This window comes from Papio anubis, chromosome 14 (assembly GCF_008728515.1).
Source record: "Papio anubis isolate 15944 chromosome 14, Panubis1.0, whole genome shotgun sequence".
NCBI lineage: Eukaryota > Metazoa > Chordata > Mammalia > Primates > Cercopithecidae > Papio > Papio anubis.
Window position 1 is genome coordinate 55,849,284 of NC_044989.1, and position 16,908 is coordinate 55,866,191.

General features: G+C 35.0%; 2 protein-coding genes across 14 annotated transcripts in view; one reads left to right on the top strand and one right to left on the bottom strand.

Annotated features, from left to right (window-relative positions):
- The window catches only part of LOC101025789 (putative prolyl-tRNA synthetase associated domain-containing protein 1), a 149,292-nt gene that overhangs the window by 76,915 nt on the left and 55,469 nt on the right, over positions 1-16,908 (top strand). The window lies entirely within an intron of this gene.
- Positions 1-16,908, bottom strand: part of CCDC88A (coiled-coil domain containing 88A) — a 130,819-nt gene that overhangs the window by 70,848 nt on the left and 43,063 nt on the right. For all 13 annotated transcript variants that reach the window (XM_031655177.1, XM_031655170.1, XM_031655173.1 and 10 more), the window contains 3 exons: positions 16,316-16,374; positions 7,794-7,877; positions 5,986-6,126 (listed from right to left, as the gene is read on the bottom strand). In XM_031655177.1, coding sequence (XP_031511037.1) covers positions 5,986-6,126; positions 7,794-7,877; positions 16,316-16,374 — 284 coding nt within the window. The remainder of the gene's footprint in view (positions 1-5,985; positions 6,127-7,793; positions 7,878-16,315; positions 16,375-16,908) is intronic.

Consider the following 16,908-nt stretch of genomic DNA (forward strand, 5'->3'; position numbering starts at 1 on the left):
TGAAATCCCATATGAACTAAAAATACAAAAAAAGTAGCTGGGCATGGTGGTGCGCACCTGTAATCTCAGCTACCCGGGAGGCTGAGGCAAGAGATTACAATAAGCCAAGATTGCTTCACTGCATTCCAGCCTGGGTGACAGAGTGAGAGTCTCAAAAATATAAAATAAAATAAAATTCAGTTCCTTAGTCACACTAGCCACATTTCAAGTGCACACAGCCATTACTGTATGCACTGGGACAGCCCAGAAACACAATCTTGGACAGCCCAGAAATACAATCTTGCCATCACAGCAGAATTGGACAGCACTGCTCTTGAATTATGAACAGGGTTCTTGGAGGGTCCTAACAATACCTCAAAGGTTTAGCTTAATCTCTTTACTCTGCAGTAAGTAACTGAGGAACAGTGATTGATTTCTCCATAATCACACAGCTAGCTAACATGCCATGACTTCAGGCCAGCCTAACTCCACATCTTCTGCTCTCTCTAATAGCAGTCCCAATCTGCTTCCCATCTCAAAGATAGATTGCTTCCTTCCTTCCTTCCGCTTCCAGATTCCTTCCTTCCTTCTGCTTCCCATCTCAAAGACAGATTCCTTCCTTCCTTCTTTCTTTCCTTCCTTCTTTCCTTCCTTCCTTCCTTCTTTCCTTCCTTCCTTCCTTCCTTCCTTCCTTCCTTCCTTCCTTCCTCCCTCCCTCCCTCCCTCCTTCTCCCCTCCCCTCTCCTCCCCTCTTCTCTCCTCTCTGCCCCCCTCCTCTCTCTCTCTCTTTCCCCTCCATGGGACACAAACCTCCCTTTCATTTTCCTAAATCTGAACTTTAAGGGCTATATGTACCTATTCCTCCATTCCCCTAATTTTCCTTTTGTTATCTGTAAATTATCTTACTCTAAACCAATTTCTCAGGTTTTCTTTCAAACTTCTCAGGCAAATAAATTGTCTTATATAGAAATTTCAGCTGTACTACTATTCCAGAAAGAATGGTGGGGTTACCACCTTGGGATCATGAAATAAGCATCCTTGCTTTATTTTTCATCACCAAGTCTTATCTGCCTTCCCTGAATCATTACTTTCTTTTTTCCCAACATCTACCACAATTCATTTATTTATCCTCAGGATACATTTCACCTGTATCAAGGTCTGTCTTACCTTCCTGCCTGTAACTATTGCTTTCCGATTCCAGTATGTCTGTTGATGAATCTCAGAATGTTACTTCCCATTTCTTTTTCTCCCTACTAATTTCATGTCCACTCCTTATTCAATACATACAGTTTTCTCTAGCAAAGGAAGCAATTTTTCTATTGTAGTATGCCTCCTTTACTGTCATTTTCCTATGTCACCATACCTACTCCTGAATCTTTAATCACTCAACTCCTCCCCGCTTTTACTCAGTCCAGAAGATTATTCCTGGCTACTTTAGAGTTCCTACTCAGTCTGGAATTATAATTAGGCCCTTAAATGTCATCCTTACTGTGCTGTTACTGACTCACTCTTTGCAGAAAAAGAAAAAGGAATTAACATTTATAGAACTTGTGAGGGACTTTCCAACAAGATCTCATCCAATACTACAATTTGCAATAGAGATATTATGCCAGTTTTAGACATGAGAAAACTTAGGCTCATATAGATTAAATAACTTAACCGAAGTCACCCAACCAATAATACAGATAGCAGAGATTCAAATTCAAGTTTGACTCTAACACTGTTATCTTCCTGACCCACCATCAGTTTTCTCTATTTTTACTCCAAGATGATAAAGCTCTAGCAGAAAAACAAGAAGTTACGCAGTCCTACTACAGATCTTGCCATCCATTTTCAATTAAACTCTTTCCACTGCCCATCTATCCTTTTATTGAAATATTGCTGATCTCCTTTCAAATTTCCCTATGATGACTCTGTAAATGTATTACCTTTTCTCTACTTAAGCCTCCAACTGCAAACTGCTATCATTACTTCCAATAAATGACCTCTCCTCCAATTTGCCAAAGAAACAAAACCACCTGGGATTAACTCCTTTCTTCTTATGCATTTTTTTTGCTCCTAATACATATTCCTTACTTAAACATTTCAATTTCTTTCTTCTTATTGGCTTTTTTCTCTGTGTTCTTCAAAAATATACAAGTTTCTTTTACTCAGGAAAAAAAAAATCATATTCCCTTCTTGGCACTTTTTGAAGGATGGTTCCTATGTCCAGTGACACTATTCAGTTCTATCCCTCTATCAGCGTGCTCATCCCAACTTCCCTATCTCTCTGTGAATAGTTATTAATTTTCATAGTTGACTGCATGTACTTGGAGTCAACTTTTATTTGTATATTTTCTTACTGTCTCAATTACCTTTAATCTTGCTTTCTAACATCTCCTGACTCTAACAAAGCTGACAGATAGTAGTAAGTATATAATATTTGTCTCATACACAAATAAACTAGCACTTAATTATATGCTAGCTCATATTTTGTACTTACAAATAATGTAGTTTTCTCAATAAACCAGACGCAATCTTTCTTACACCTCCTTTGTATCTCTCAATCTCTAATTTATCTAGCATAGTATTTTACATAAAAATGGGTGCTCAAAAATATTCAATTAAGCAATTCACAAAACTAAGAACAGGAGAAAATATAGAAGACAGACACTACATGTGAACTTAGTAGGTGGTGAAATGGTGATATCTATCAAGAACTTCCAAAAGTCAATGAATTACATATTACAAAATATTAAAAAGAAAGAAAGAAACCTGGTATTTTAAAAGTTAAGAGTTCCCAGAGTATTTTCCATTAAAGATTATTTAGATATTTTGACTTTTCTCTAATAGCAGTAACTTCTTGAGCTCAAGGTTTCCCATACATTTTCAAAATAGTCTGATGCAAAAACAAACAAAACAAAATAATCTGATGGCAAATGTTTTTAAAGCATAACTAATTTCATATGCCCTCCCACTCCTGTAGCATATATGTAAGAATATATATAGGAATATATACTATATGCTATAGGAATATATATAAAAATGATCTATATTATTTTTTGTACTTATCACTTTCACAATTTTATTATTGTTAATTATTTTAATAAAATAACTTCCTTATTAGACTATAACAATTTTTGGTTCTTTTTTGAAATAGTTTGTCAATTTTTTTGCTCCCAAGCACAAGACCTTGCAAAAACCAGTTGTTTCTTAATATACGGTGAAGAATGAACATAAAAAGACACATCAATGCTAAAGACAAAAAAAAAAACAAAACACAAAAACAGGTGACCTATTAATTCTACTTGTAGAACTCATTATTAAGGAAAAGAAATTAGAGATGTGCCCAGTACAATCATGGATTTAAGCAAAGGTATTACAGTATTATGTTTCTAACCACAGGCAGTGGAGTTAGATCTGGCAAATTACTTAACTACTTGGGGCTCAAGTATCTTTACCTATAAAATGGGGTTTTCATGCAGATTTAATAAAACAGTATGTGTTAAACTTACAGCACAAAGTCTAGCATAAAATAAACAGTGATAATAAAGAGGTCTTAAATTCATTAAAAATCTCCTATTTGGTTTTTAGTAAAAGGAGAGGACTGAAGACATACTTTTTCTATAGCATTAAGAATACGAAAGAGAAATGTTAAAAAGGGTGACCAAATATATACTTTTTAGGCTGAAGTGAAATAATTATAACAAAAGCTAATCAAAATAAAAAAAAGTTAAAGGGAAACTCTAAATAAGAACTTGTTTCAATCTAATATATGACACAGAATTACATTTACATACTACCTTTACATTTGTCTAACATCTTTCACAATTTTTTTAATGACCTTTTCAAGTTAGTCTACTGGTAGCCCAAATTGAGGGAAAAAAATTTCCCAGATGATTGGATATCTCTCACCTACCCTATCCCAGATAGCAAGTTGCTTCCCAAGTATCTGAGACAGAAGAGTATGACTTTTTCTTCCTTATTTGAAAAACAAATTCAACAAAAATGCTTAATTGGCAGGATAACATATTTTAAAAGGTTTTTCAAACAATCATTCTATACAGTATTTCATACTCCTTTTAGTTTACCAGAGTCATGTAATGATAAGTATTCTGTTCACCCCACATTAATCAATTCACTTAAATGGGATCAAACTTTTTTTTTTTTTTTTTGAGACGCCCAGCCCAAGATCTAACATTTTATATGCACGCATCAGTCATATAAAACCAAAGTACAGGCTGGGTGCAGTGGCTCACACCTGTAATTCCAGCACTTTGGAAGACCGAGGTAGGAGATCACCTGAGATCAGGAGTTAGAGACCAGCCTGGCCAACATGGCAAAACCCTGTCTCTACTGAAAATACAAAAATTAGCCGTGCATGGTGGTGCATGCCTGAAACCCCAGCTACTTGGGAGGCTTACGCAGGAGAATTGCTTGAACCTGGGAGGCAGAGGTTGCAGTGAGCTGAGATTGCGCCACTGCACTCCAGCCTGTGCGACAGAGCCAGACTCCATCTCAAAAAAATTTTAAAAATAAAATAAAATAAAACCAAAGTATAGATTCCTAGAAATAATTCCTCAGAAACTGGAGGATACCTTACTGCAATACCTTTAACAACTTGAAATACAAATAAATATTCTAGAAAATGCATAAATCAGTAAAAAGACACTAAAAAATGATAGCATATAGCTAAATAATCTGATTGAAAATGAAATGATCTGAGTATCTCAGGATAAATTTGATGCATAGTAGGAATGTTTTCCAATTTATTCTTTCCTTCCTTTGGTCTCAATGTCCTAGCTTTTTAAAAAATTTAATTGTTGCTTTAAAATGTTTATCTCCTATATTTTCTTTTTGTTTAACGCCTGAAGAAAAATTGAAAATTCACATCAGAACTGACTAACCCCTACAGAGACAAGACAGTTTTATTCTGAAAAAAATGTTTAGGAATTTTCTCTATGTAGTCTTTCACTGGTCTCAAGAGTATTGATACAAATTCTCTATAAATAAGCTCAAAACTGTCTCTCGCATGTAAATGAAACTGATAAAAGCTATACATTCTGCAGAATGGCAGAGTACTTTGCTCTGCTATTAAGAAAATATTACCCACCATCACATGCATTAAAAGTCTAGACTCTTTAAAATTATAAACTGCTTTCAGACACTGCAGATAGAAAACTTGGTACACTTTTACTCTTTTTAAAAAGCAAAGTTCTGTTTTAATAGACTTAAAATAATTCTCTTTTTAAAAATCACACCTCATTTGAGATCTTTTGTGGGACATTTTATTCAGAGCACCTGTTATTCTCCTTTTATTAAAACTTACTTTTCCAACCTCAACATGTGGCAATAAAACTAAGAAATTAGCCTTAAGCAAATTCTTAAGCTTCACGGCAATGATTTTTCCAGTTACATCAACTATATTTTCAGTTTCACACTTCTGTATTGTTGCCAAAGCTGTGGGGATGACTTGAAAAACACACAGGAACAAAAGAATAATGTTAATTTAAAAGAAAAGGAGAAGAGAGGCGGGGCGCGGTGGCTCACGCTTGTAATTCCAGCACTTTGGGAGGCCAACGCGGGCGGATCATGAGGTCAGGAGATAGAGACCACAGTGAAATCCCGTCTCTACTAAAAATACAAAAAATTAGCTGAGCCTGGTGGCGGGCGCCTGTAGTCCCAGCTACTCAGAGAGGCTGAGACAAGTGAATGGCGTGAGCCCGGGAGGCGGAGCTTGCAGTGAGCGGAGATCGCACCACTGCACTCCAGCCTGGGCACAGAGCGAGACTCCGTCTGAAAAAAAAAAAAGAAAAGAAAAGAAGAAGAGAAAACCTAACTGCAATCTGTTTACTAGCAATTTGGGGTTCTTACACATCCTTTCAGGTTCCTGTGTTCCACACAAAAAAAGACACTCCTGTATTACCCGCCTCTAAGAAATAGTATCGTTTCTGAAAACTGCCTAAAGCTACTATTTTCTTTTTTGGAAAGCAGACTTTCACAATATACTGAAAGAAATTTACAAACCTCTGAATGTTCATCTCTCTCATCTATAAGTCTTTTTAGATGCAATGCCATATTTTTCAAGAGTGGTTCTATGTCCTCCTGCGACATATCAGTCACTTCCATCCATTGCAGGTCAAACACATTTTCCTGATTATGAGTTACCTTTAGAAAAGTAATCGAAATAAACAACCAAAAAAGTGGTTAATACTTAAAAATCTATTCCACTATAGTACAATATTAGCTCAAGTATTATATAACCCATATAAAATATGAAAAGCCAGTATGATGTTAAAAGGAGAACATTTGAAATTAATGATGAAAACACTACAAATAAAAATTATTTTTAACTAAATATAATCCTTAAATGAATTAATATTCATTTTCTAGTCAACAAAAATAAAATACTAATATTTAACTCAAGGCATTCTTAAAGGAAAGTAATGTTGATATATCCTGACAACTTCTTTAACAAAATCAACTGAATTTTGTAGATAAGACTTTTAATTTATTGTACTTCAATTCAAGAGCAAAAAGTTTTTAATCTTGTAGGATATATGTTATTGCATTGTTGTTATTGAATATCTAGGTCTTTATAGATTCTGAAGATGACACTGTCACGGAAGGTTAGGAGAAAGGATTACCAATATAAAGATTTTTAAAAGAATGGAAAAGTTATATAAGTGCCTTCCATTTCTCACTATAATTCTAATAATTTGCTTTAACTTTCATAATAGCAAAAATAATTACACTTCCAAGGATGGTGGCAAATTCCATAACTTGCAATACTTAGCACTTATTCAGAATAAAATAAAACCATATAACTAGCGTAAAGCAAATATGTCTCTATAATGGGAGACTACCAATAAAACTACATCTTGTAAAGTACTAATATGCTTATGGTTGATAATAATGTTACTGATAAGAAATCTGGGCTTTACAAATGCTAAATAAGAGAAAAGATTAACTATGGAACACAAAAATCTTCTAAATAAAGAATATTTTAAATACTACCAATTTTCACCATTTTAAAATTTTCTTTTCCCTTTTCTAATCAACATGTAAAATTTAACATACTCTAATTCTAAAGTGTCTTTATAAGATTAAAAGCCCAAGAATAGACAGATACAGAAATAGCTTTTAAAATGAATCTTAACAAATTTTAATTTCAATTATTTGACACTGCACAATATGCCCTAGACTTAAGTTTTTATATGAATGCTACAAATCATTAATGGGTTTATAATTCAAGTAATATCTTTAATAAAAATTATGCTGTCTATTCATTCAAAAGAAAATCATTAGAATGACAATACTAAGCTTGTCATCTTACCTCACTATCGCTTTGAATTACAAGCAGTGTTCCACTTTCTGCTGTTTCCATTTACTGCTTTGTAATCTATTCTAACAAAGACATATACCTCATTCCTCAAATAACACTTTCTGCCCATGTCACTATAGAATAAAGGCAACAGTATATTTATAGTTAACACTGTGCCATGTGTAAGGAACTATCTCTAAAAACAAGACAATTTGTATAAAAGCAGGCTCCATATCTATTTGATCTTGATTTGTTCTTGCGTATACTATGACTTTTTAACACTTTCTGCCTATGTCACTATAGAATAAGGGCAACAGTATATTTGTAGTTAACACTGTGCCAAACTTAAGGAACTATCTCTAAAGAGAAGACAATTTGTATAAAAGCAGGGTTCATCTATATTTGATCTTGATTTGTTCTTGCTTATTATATTACTTTTAGGTATTTTAGGAGATAGACAAATAAGTACACCACAAGCTTCATAAATAGCACATAAAATTGTATATATTACCTCTTGAATATGTGCGGCAACTGCTGCTTTTGTATCAAAATCTAAACCTTGAATTCTTTCAATAAATTCTTCTTTTTTCTGACACTAAAATAAATGAATAAAATAGTTATTCATACTTTACAGGGTATGGTCCTTAAAATGTTGTATATAATTAAAATTTATGAGGTTTGCTATATTTTGAAAAGTATAGTAAGAGTTTTGTTTTGCATTTAAATTGTCTAACATACTTACCTAATAAACAACAACTTAGAAATAATTATTTTAAAAAGCAAGGCACTGAAAATCCATACTATTTTTATGCTGGAAAGTTCTAAAGTGGGAAACCATTACACAACCCATCTGAGGTTAGCACAATATTATTATGCTAACTTTACACACAGAGAAGTAAAGAATCAAGAACTTGTTTCAGTGAGGATAAGTTACTTGCCAAAAAACACAGTGAGTCAGTGGCAGAATTCGGAATACAGCCAAAATGCTCAGTCAGTCCCTGACTATCACCAAACAACACGGCCTTTCTTCTTGGAAAAAAAATTTAAGCAATTTTTACTTCAAGCTTACAATTCATTCTCACATCTTCATTCTATCAATCTTAATAAAAGAAACCCACTTTTGTGGCCCAGTTCAACATTTATAATGTAATCTAATAAATATTTGATTTGTTTCTAACATAGCAAAGTTACCGGGGCAAAATTTTAAAATATATATACGAGTACACATGTAACCAAATGGAATAAAGGGGGTAATTCTTTATTGTGTAACTTTTAGAAAGCTTTAAATTACAAATATTAAAATGCAAAACAATCTTTTTCTTTCCAGTCAGCATTAACAATTTAACATGCATTTTAATCTCTGCCTTCACTTACATCTCTAATGCTGCAAACCAACTGCTAGTATCACTGTATTCTTACCGCTAACAAATGAGAAGTGCCTACAAAATAGACAGCACTGCCTTGTCTCACTTAGATGCATCTCCTGGACCAATTACTGAACTACTAGTGAGGACAATATAGTCACAAAATTTAAAACTAGCTCTTTGATCATGAAACTTACAAGGCTCTGATTTATGCTTTACATGTTTATTTTATCAAATTGTAATGCTCTATTTTCTACTACTATACAATTTAAACACACTTCCATCAATGCAGAAAGTTCTGTATCTTGCAAACACAGAATTATTAGGATAATAAAATGGTTAAAACTAAATTACCAGAAATGTATAATTCCTAGTTGTGATTAGGAAGTCAGAGTTTTGGGTGGATGGAATACAAATTAGTGGGTTTAAACACAAGAATTTTTGTCTAGCAAACAATACTTGACAGGCCTTGTAAGAACAATTAAGAATTATGTTCTAATAATAAATTTGTAGCATATATAAAATAATTAACATTTCAGGTATAGTAACATCAATTTTAAAATTTAACACTACCAAAATTGCTGACCTATGCAGTTTCTGAGCCTATCAGAACACAAAACAGCATAATTATTATCAAAGGTATTGACTATGACTCACCAGAGTCCCTTAATTCAACTGCGATATCTTTCTCTGCCTTCAGTTTAGACTAAATAGATACACTTCCGTTTTCTAAGCCAGAGCCACTTGTATTTTACTTGTATTATCTTTAGGAACTCATCCATCAATGAAAATTTTTCCTTTACCCTTGTAACACACATAATTTCTACTAAATCTCACACCTTAATTTAACTCTTAAAGTTAAGCATTCTCAAAATGTTTTATAAACAGGTTAGGCTTCCCTAAAGATACAGAATAAATTTCATAGGCTTTTGAAGGATAGAAAAGAGAAAGACTGTCAAGATGGAAAAAAGAATAAAAGATTCAAACTTTGAAGCTGAATAATCAGATCAAATTTCTGTATCAGAGCATCAGAGCTGCCCAATAAATATGGTGATCATTAGCTATATGCATATATGCAGCTATTGAGTACCTGATATGTAGCTAGTGCAACTGAGAAACTGAAATTTTAATTTAATTGTAATTAATTTTAATTCAAATAGCCACATGCGGCTAGTGGCTACTGTATTGAATAGCCCAGGTCTACAGCATGAGAAAGTCTGGTGTTAAAAACAGATATATAGCTTAATACCAGCTGTGAAGACTAAATAATATCAGCAAACTGTTTTTTCCAATTAAAATTAAGCTCTCTTATCTTTATGTAAAGTTCTTAAACTATCATGGACACTAAAATTAATTGTTTAACTCTGAGTTAAACAATTGTATTATAGTAACTGATTACTAAGCCAGTAGATTACCATGATATTCTAAGAATATGGTACGGAGGCCAGGCGTAGTGGCTCATGCCTGTAATCTCAACACTTTGGGAGGCCAAGGCAGCTGGATCACCTAAGGTCAGGAGTTCAAGACCAGCCTGGTCAACATGGTGAAACCCTGTCTCTACTAAAAATACAAAAAATTAGCCAGGCATGGCGGCAGGCGCCTGTAATCCCAGCTACTTGGGAGGCTAAGGCAGAAGAATTGCTTGAACCCAGGAGGCGGAGGTTGTAGTGAGCCAAGATCGCGCCACTACACTCCAGCCTGGGCAACAGAGTAAGACACTCTCTCTCTCTCTCTCTCTCACACACACACACACACACACGCGCGCACACACACACACACACAAGAATATGATGTGGAAACTGGGACATGGCAAAAAAGCAAAAAAGTGATTAGGGTGGGAGGTGGGTGGGAGAGAGAAATGCATAAACCCTAAAGTTGTACATCTTCTACCAGAGAACTTAAGCCCTTAATACATTATTCCTCAAATTCCTCATATTTTCAATACATGCTCTATGATCTTAAAGAAAGAAGACAGGTTTATGTGGAAAAACTATACTAAAATAGAGGAAATGGCACCCAAAACAAGATATTGAACAATAATAAAACAAGGAGCACATTACAGTGTTTTAAATAAGAAAACTGATAATATAGGTGTAAACAAATCATAGTTCTACCAAAGAGCAATAAGAGGGCTTCGAACAGACATTTGTACACTCATGCTCATAGCAACATTGTTTACAAAGGCCAAAAAACGGAGGCAACTCAAATGTTCAATGATGAATGGATAAACAAAATTTGGTATATATAAACAATGGAATATTATTCAGCCTTAATAAGGAAGGAAACTGACACATGCTATAGCATGAAAAAACCTTAAAGACATTATGCTACATGAAATAAGCCCATCAAAAGGACAAATACCGTATGATTCCATTTGTATGAGGTACCTAGAGCAATCGAATTCACAGAGACATAAAGTAAAATGGTGGTTACCGAGGGCTGGTAACAAAGGGAGTCATTATTTAATGGGTACAGAGTTTTAGTTTCGGAAGATGAGAAAAGTTCTTCAGATGGATGGTGGTAATGGTTATACAACAATGTGAATGTACAGCAATCAGAGTACCACTGAACTATGTATTTCAAAAATTGTTAAAATTGTAAATTTCCAATTACGTATTTGAAAACAATACTCGTATCAACAAAAGTCTCCCTCTTTGAGCTATATTTGTATTTTTAAATATTCTCAGAAAAACAAATGCCTTGCTAGAAATTGTTTTATTTCCTTTTTTTTTTTTCTTAAGAGACTGGGCCTTGCTACGTTACTAGGCTGGAGAACAGTGGTTATTCACAGGCATGATCATAGCATACGGCTGCCCTGAACTCCTGGCCTCAAGTGATCCTCCCAAGTAGCTGAGACTAAAGACGCATCACTGAACCAAGCAGAAATTTGTTTTATTTCCTTAAAAAGTGATATGATAAAGTTCTAAAATGCTAACTTTTAAGATGCTTTACAGATCAGTGATAAGAAAACAACAGATTGTAGCTGTCAAACTGAACAAGTTCAAAACTGGTTTTCAGAATCAAATACTAAAGTTAGATTCCCTCTGAGGTACATAAAAGGGTCAAATTTTTTATTCTAACCACACTTGACACTCAGTTACTTTCGGCACTACCCAACCTGTCCAAAGTCCAAACTAAGTAATATTTCTGGATACTAAGTAGCCTGCGCTGATAGGTTTTAAGTTCTGCTAAAAAGGGTGAATTTCACATAGTCTTAGAACAAAGAAATTTCCAAACAAAACACTGCAAAAATTTTTCTTCTGCATAGGATGGTTTCACCTAGAACTCTCTCAACTACTTCAGGGCTAGGATGAAGAGTCACAGATGTGTGAAAATTCTAGGTGATGCTCAGAACTGGTTCAGAAGACTTGTGTTACCCATTGAAAAAGATTCTGGAGGAACCTGACTGAGTTGGACAGTCAATAACAAAAATACCCAAGCCCTGGCCTTGGACGGTTTTCTTCATATTTAAAGTTATTTCTGTGGCTTTTACTTACATATAATCAAGGATTAAAAGTTGTAATTTATTTTGTCAGGTAAGATCTTTGGATGGTGGTTAACTTTACCATTTTTGAATGCTGCTTCCTCTTAAGAAATTCATTGTTTTTCTTCAAAAGAAGAAAATATTTTTCAATTTCCCAATGCTTATTTCTCTCTCCCCCCTCCCCTCTTTAACTTAATTTCTTTTTCTTTTCTTTCTTTTCTTTTTTTTTTGTACAGATAGAGTCTCCTTATGTTGCCCAGGTTGCTCTCAAACTCCTGGGCTCAAGCAATCCTCCCTGCTCGACCTCCCATAGTGCTGGGATTACAGGCATGACCCACTGCACCCAGCCCTATTTCTTTCCATTCATACAGTATCTCTTGAAACCTGTGGTCCACTGATTTCCTAAACTCTAGTACCATATCAGCAAATTTTACCTTGCTATTTCTACCTACAAATAACAATTGTAACAGATAAAATTGATTGACCTAGATGTGGGAAAACATGCTATTTACATATTGTACTAATCATCAGAATTTTAATCTGTCCAACTATAAGATGAACAAAATTTCTGTAATAGAGAGGACATTTTACAAAGTATTCCAACAATACTTGTTGGCTGATTGGTTTACTGAACAGCTTCTCGTCCAGAAGTACAGTCTGGCTATTAAGTATCAACAAAGACTTCTAACTGTTTATATGGTCATGGTGAAGGCTGACAGATTTTGGTCACACACTTTATATTATTATTAGCAGTGACTCCAAAACACCTACAGAATAATTTTTTTTTTTTTTTTTGAGATGGAGTCTTGCTCTGTCACCCAGGCTAGAGTTCAGTGGCACGATCTTGGCTCACTGCAACCTCTGCCTCCCGGGTTCAAGCAATTCTCCTGCCTCAGCCTCCCAAGTAGCTGGGACTACAGGTGCCCGCTACCACATCTGGCTAATTTTTGTATTTTTAGTAGAGACAGGGTTTCGCCATGTCAGTCAGGCTGGTCTGGAACTCCTGACCTCAGGTGATCCACTGTTCCAGCCTCCCAAGTGCTGGGATTACAGGTGTGAACTACCGCGTCTGGCCTGAAATCTGAACTCTATCTTAAAGTGGCAAACCCAATCCTTCATAACTCAATTCATGTAAACTCTCCAGTCTAATATCTTGCCATTCATCCCCATAAATCCTACATTTCAACCACATTTTTTTTTTTTTTTTTTTGAGATGAAGTCTTGCTCTGTCGCCCAGGCTAGAGTGCAGTGAAGCCACCTCGGCTCATTGCAACCTCCATCTCCCAGGTTCAAACAATTCTCCTGTCTCAGCCTCCTGTGTAGGTGGGACTACAAGCATAAGCCACTATGCCCGGCTAATTTTTTGTATTTTTCTTTTAGCAGAGACAACGTTTCACCATGTAGCCAGACTGGTCTTGAATGCCTGACTTCAAGTGATCCACCCACCACCACCCCTGGTCCAATCACACTTTATGTTCCCTGAACAGGCTGTTGCTCTCATTTCAAATATTACCTTGTCAGAGGGCTTTCCTAATACTACAAGTAAACTTAAGAAAATACTTCTTCTATGCACCAATGTATATTACATTATGGTAATTATTACCTCAAATTCGTACTGTTTACTCTGTCTTCTCTAAAATTCAGTCTCTTTGAGGTTTACATCTTTTTTCTAAAATCCCTGTCTCTGTCCTTTACTATAGCACCCATAAGCATTAAAAAAAAAAAAAATTTAGGTCACTAACATTTTTAAAATACAGAATGATAACAACATTTTTCAAAATTGGATCTTTCCTCCTTTCTTGGTAGGTAAGTCATGCTGGCACCAAAATAGATGCAAGTCTTAAGGGCTCTCAAGTAAAAACATAATTCTGCTATGACTACATGGACATCAAATATATAAAAAGATGGGTCTCCAAGTCTCTTGACAAGCTGATATCACATCAAAGACCAAGGTCTGACACCCTTTCCATCTCCTCATTTCTAAAAAAACCTTGAATGATGTTAACATAGGTTAGAATGACAGTCTCCTTGAGCCTTTGCTTTGTTTTCTACAGTTGATAAAACTTATTCTCTTTTAATACGAAAAAAATTAGGCCGGGCACGATGGCTCAAGCCTGTAATCCCAGCACATTGGGAGGCTGAGGCGGGCGGATCACCTGAGGTCAGGAGTTCAAGACCAGCCTGGCCAACATGGTGAAACCCTGTCTCTACTAAAAATAAAAAATTAGCCAGGTGTGGTGGTGCACGCCTGTAATCCCAGCTACTAGGGAGCCTGAGGCAGGATAATCACTTGAACCCGGAAGGCAGAGGTTGCAGTGAGCCAAGATAATACCATTGTACAAAAAGAATGAAACGCCATCTCAAAAAAAAAAAAAAAAGAATTAACTTGAGTATAATTAGTTTTTCTTTATTTTCAGATAAATTTACCCTTTGGGGCCAGGCAGGGTGGCTCATGCCTGTAATCCCAGGACTTTGGGAGGCCGAGGCAGGAAGATCACTTGAGGACAAGAGTTTGAGACAAGCCTGGGCAACACAGTGAGACCCTATTTCTTTAAAAAAAAAAAAAAAAAAATTAGCCAGGCATGACGGCACATGTCTGTAGTTCCAGCTGCTTGGGAGCCTGAAACGGGAAGATCATTTGAACCCTGGAGGTCAAGGCTGCAGTGAGAGTCATGATCATGTTACTACACTCCTGCCTGAGTGACAGAGTGAGACCCTGTCTCAAAAAAAGGTCCTTGGTTCTGCTCCATTCCTACTGTCAATTTTAGTAATCAGCAATAACGACCAAGCAGTAACCAGCAATAAAAACCATATTTATGCCATTGCTATGTAATCTAAATTTACACAACATTCACCAACAAAATACACAGGGTATTTTTTAAAGCAAATATAGTACATAAAGGCTGTAAATAAGAGTTGTACTTCTGACTCAAAATCTGATGACCAAATTAGAAGACTACAAACACCATATTCAACTTAATATTTAATCAGTTGTGAAGTAAACACCTGTACATTACACAGCATGAAATTTTAATAACATACATTATGTAAGATTATTGCCTCCAAGCAGTCAGCTCTAAAAGCCAACACTCTCTGGGACATATAATTTCTGTTGTACGTATGTAAAAAAATTACTAGTAATCATATTATTTGTTTATAAATAATCTCATTTCACAAAGAAGACAGTTTAGAATGACACTATAATAATTCATCCAAAAAATGGCTGAAATGAAAAACTAACATAGTATAATAGAATTTTGAAGTCCAGAGCAGAGTTGACTCTCAGTTCTTTGGCCTACTAGCAATATGACCTAAATTTAAACTTAGAGTAATCATCCCGGTTTGCCTGGGACAGTCCCAGTTTACACATGCCATTCCACTGTAATTACTACATGTATTTAAAACAGAAATGGGATTTCATTATGTTGCCCAAACTGGTCTCAAACTCCTGGCCTCAAGTGATCCTCCCATTTTAGCCTCTCAAAGTGCTCAGATTACAGGCGTGAGCCACCATGCCTAGCCCACTATAATTATTAACAGTACCTTCTTTGATTTTCGCAAGTGTCCCAATTTGGATAATAACTTAAATATTACCCTACCCGATCTCCTGACCTGAAAGAAGATATTATGAGAAAATATATATAAGGGATAATAGCTGACCAAAAGCAGGCATTCTATAAATCATAGCTATTATTATAGTCATTGATCAAAGAGCAATATAATAATAACTAAGATTCCTAAAACACTTTTCATAAATTCTGCCTCCTTTTTACCTTATTTTTTCTTTTAAATAAATTCTGCCTCCTCCCTTCCCTTCTCTTTTCCCTTCCCTTCTCCTAAAATATACACAAGTACAACAAATCACAAGGATGTTTTGGGAGAGATTTTTAAGGGCACCTCTGGAAAAAAAACCTCAAAAATTTAGGGACACTATAAGCTTCAGAATAAGGAAAAGAGTAATTAAATATTTTAAATGATATGACTATGATAATGTAACTAAATTCTAAAATAAAGTAAGTGTTTTTCTTCAACATAATCTCCTTAGGAGGTTATATAGTTATTGAAAATTTTCTAACATGGACTTTGAAAACCAATGGTCCATCCTTAAGTCTTTCAGAAATGAGAGCCTGATAAAAATATATAGAGGTTGTTAAAATGAAAATATGAAAAAATATTTTAACTTACCTGAACTGCACAACCCAATAAAAGTAAAAGCAGTTTTTTAACTTCTTCTGTGCCTTGTTCTAAAATAGAAACAATTATTAAGGACAACATTTTGCTACATTTTCAACTCTATTTGGAGAATCATTTCTAGAGGTAATTATGCACAGTAACTTGACTGAAGGATTCAGTGTAAGCATATATAGTGGAGAATTCAAAATAGCAGCTCTGTGTATGTACAAGGTGGTAACAGCAGAAGAAATGGGCAAGAATATCAATTTTGAAGGGCTAATGGATAAAGAGGTTTCAAGGCTCTGTGCAACAAGTATGCTAACTATGAATTTACTCCTTTTCCATAAATGATTGTACTACCCCAGCCTGAAAAATCAAGAACCTACCAAATCAGGTTGATATAGGGACATGCCACAAAGGCAGCCAAAATGACTCCTAATAGGTCTGGCTCCTCCTAGGCCTATTAGTGTTTTCTTACTTAAAACACAGATCTTATGATTCATCTCCTTATAAAATTTAAATGGTTTTCCACTGTGCATGCTCATGAAGACCAGAATCTTAAATGTCTGTTATAGTGAGGCTGTTAAATGTATATAACAAGCCAG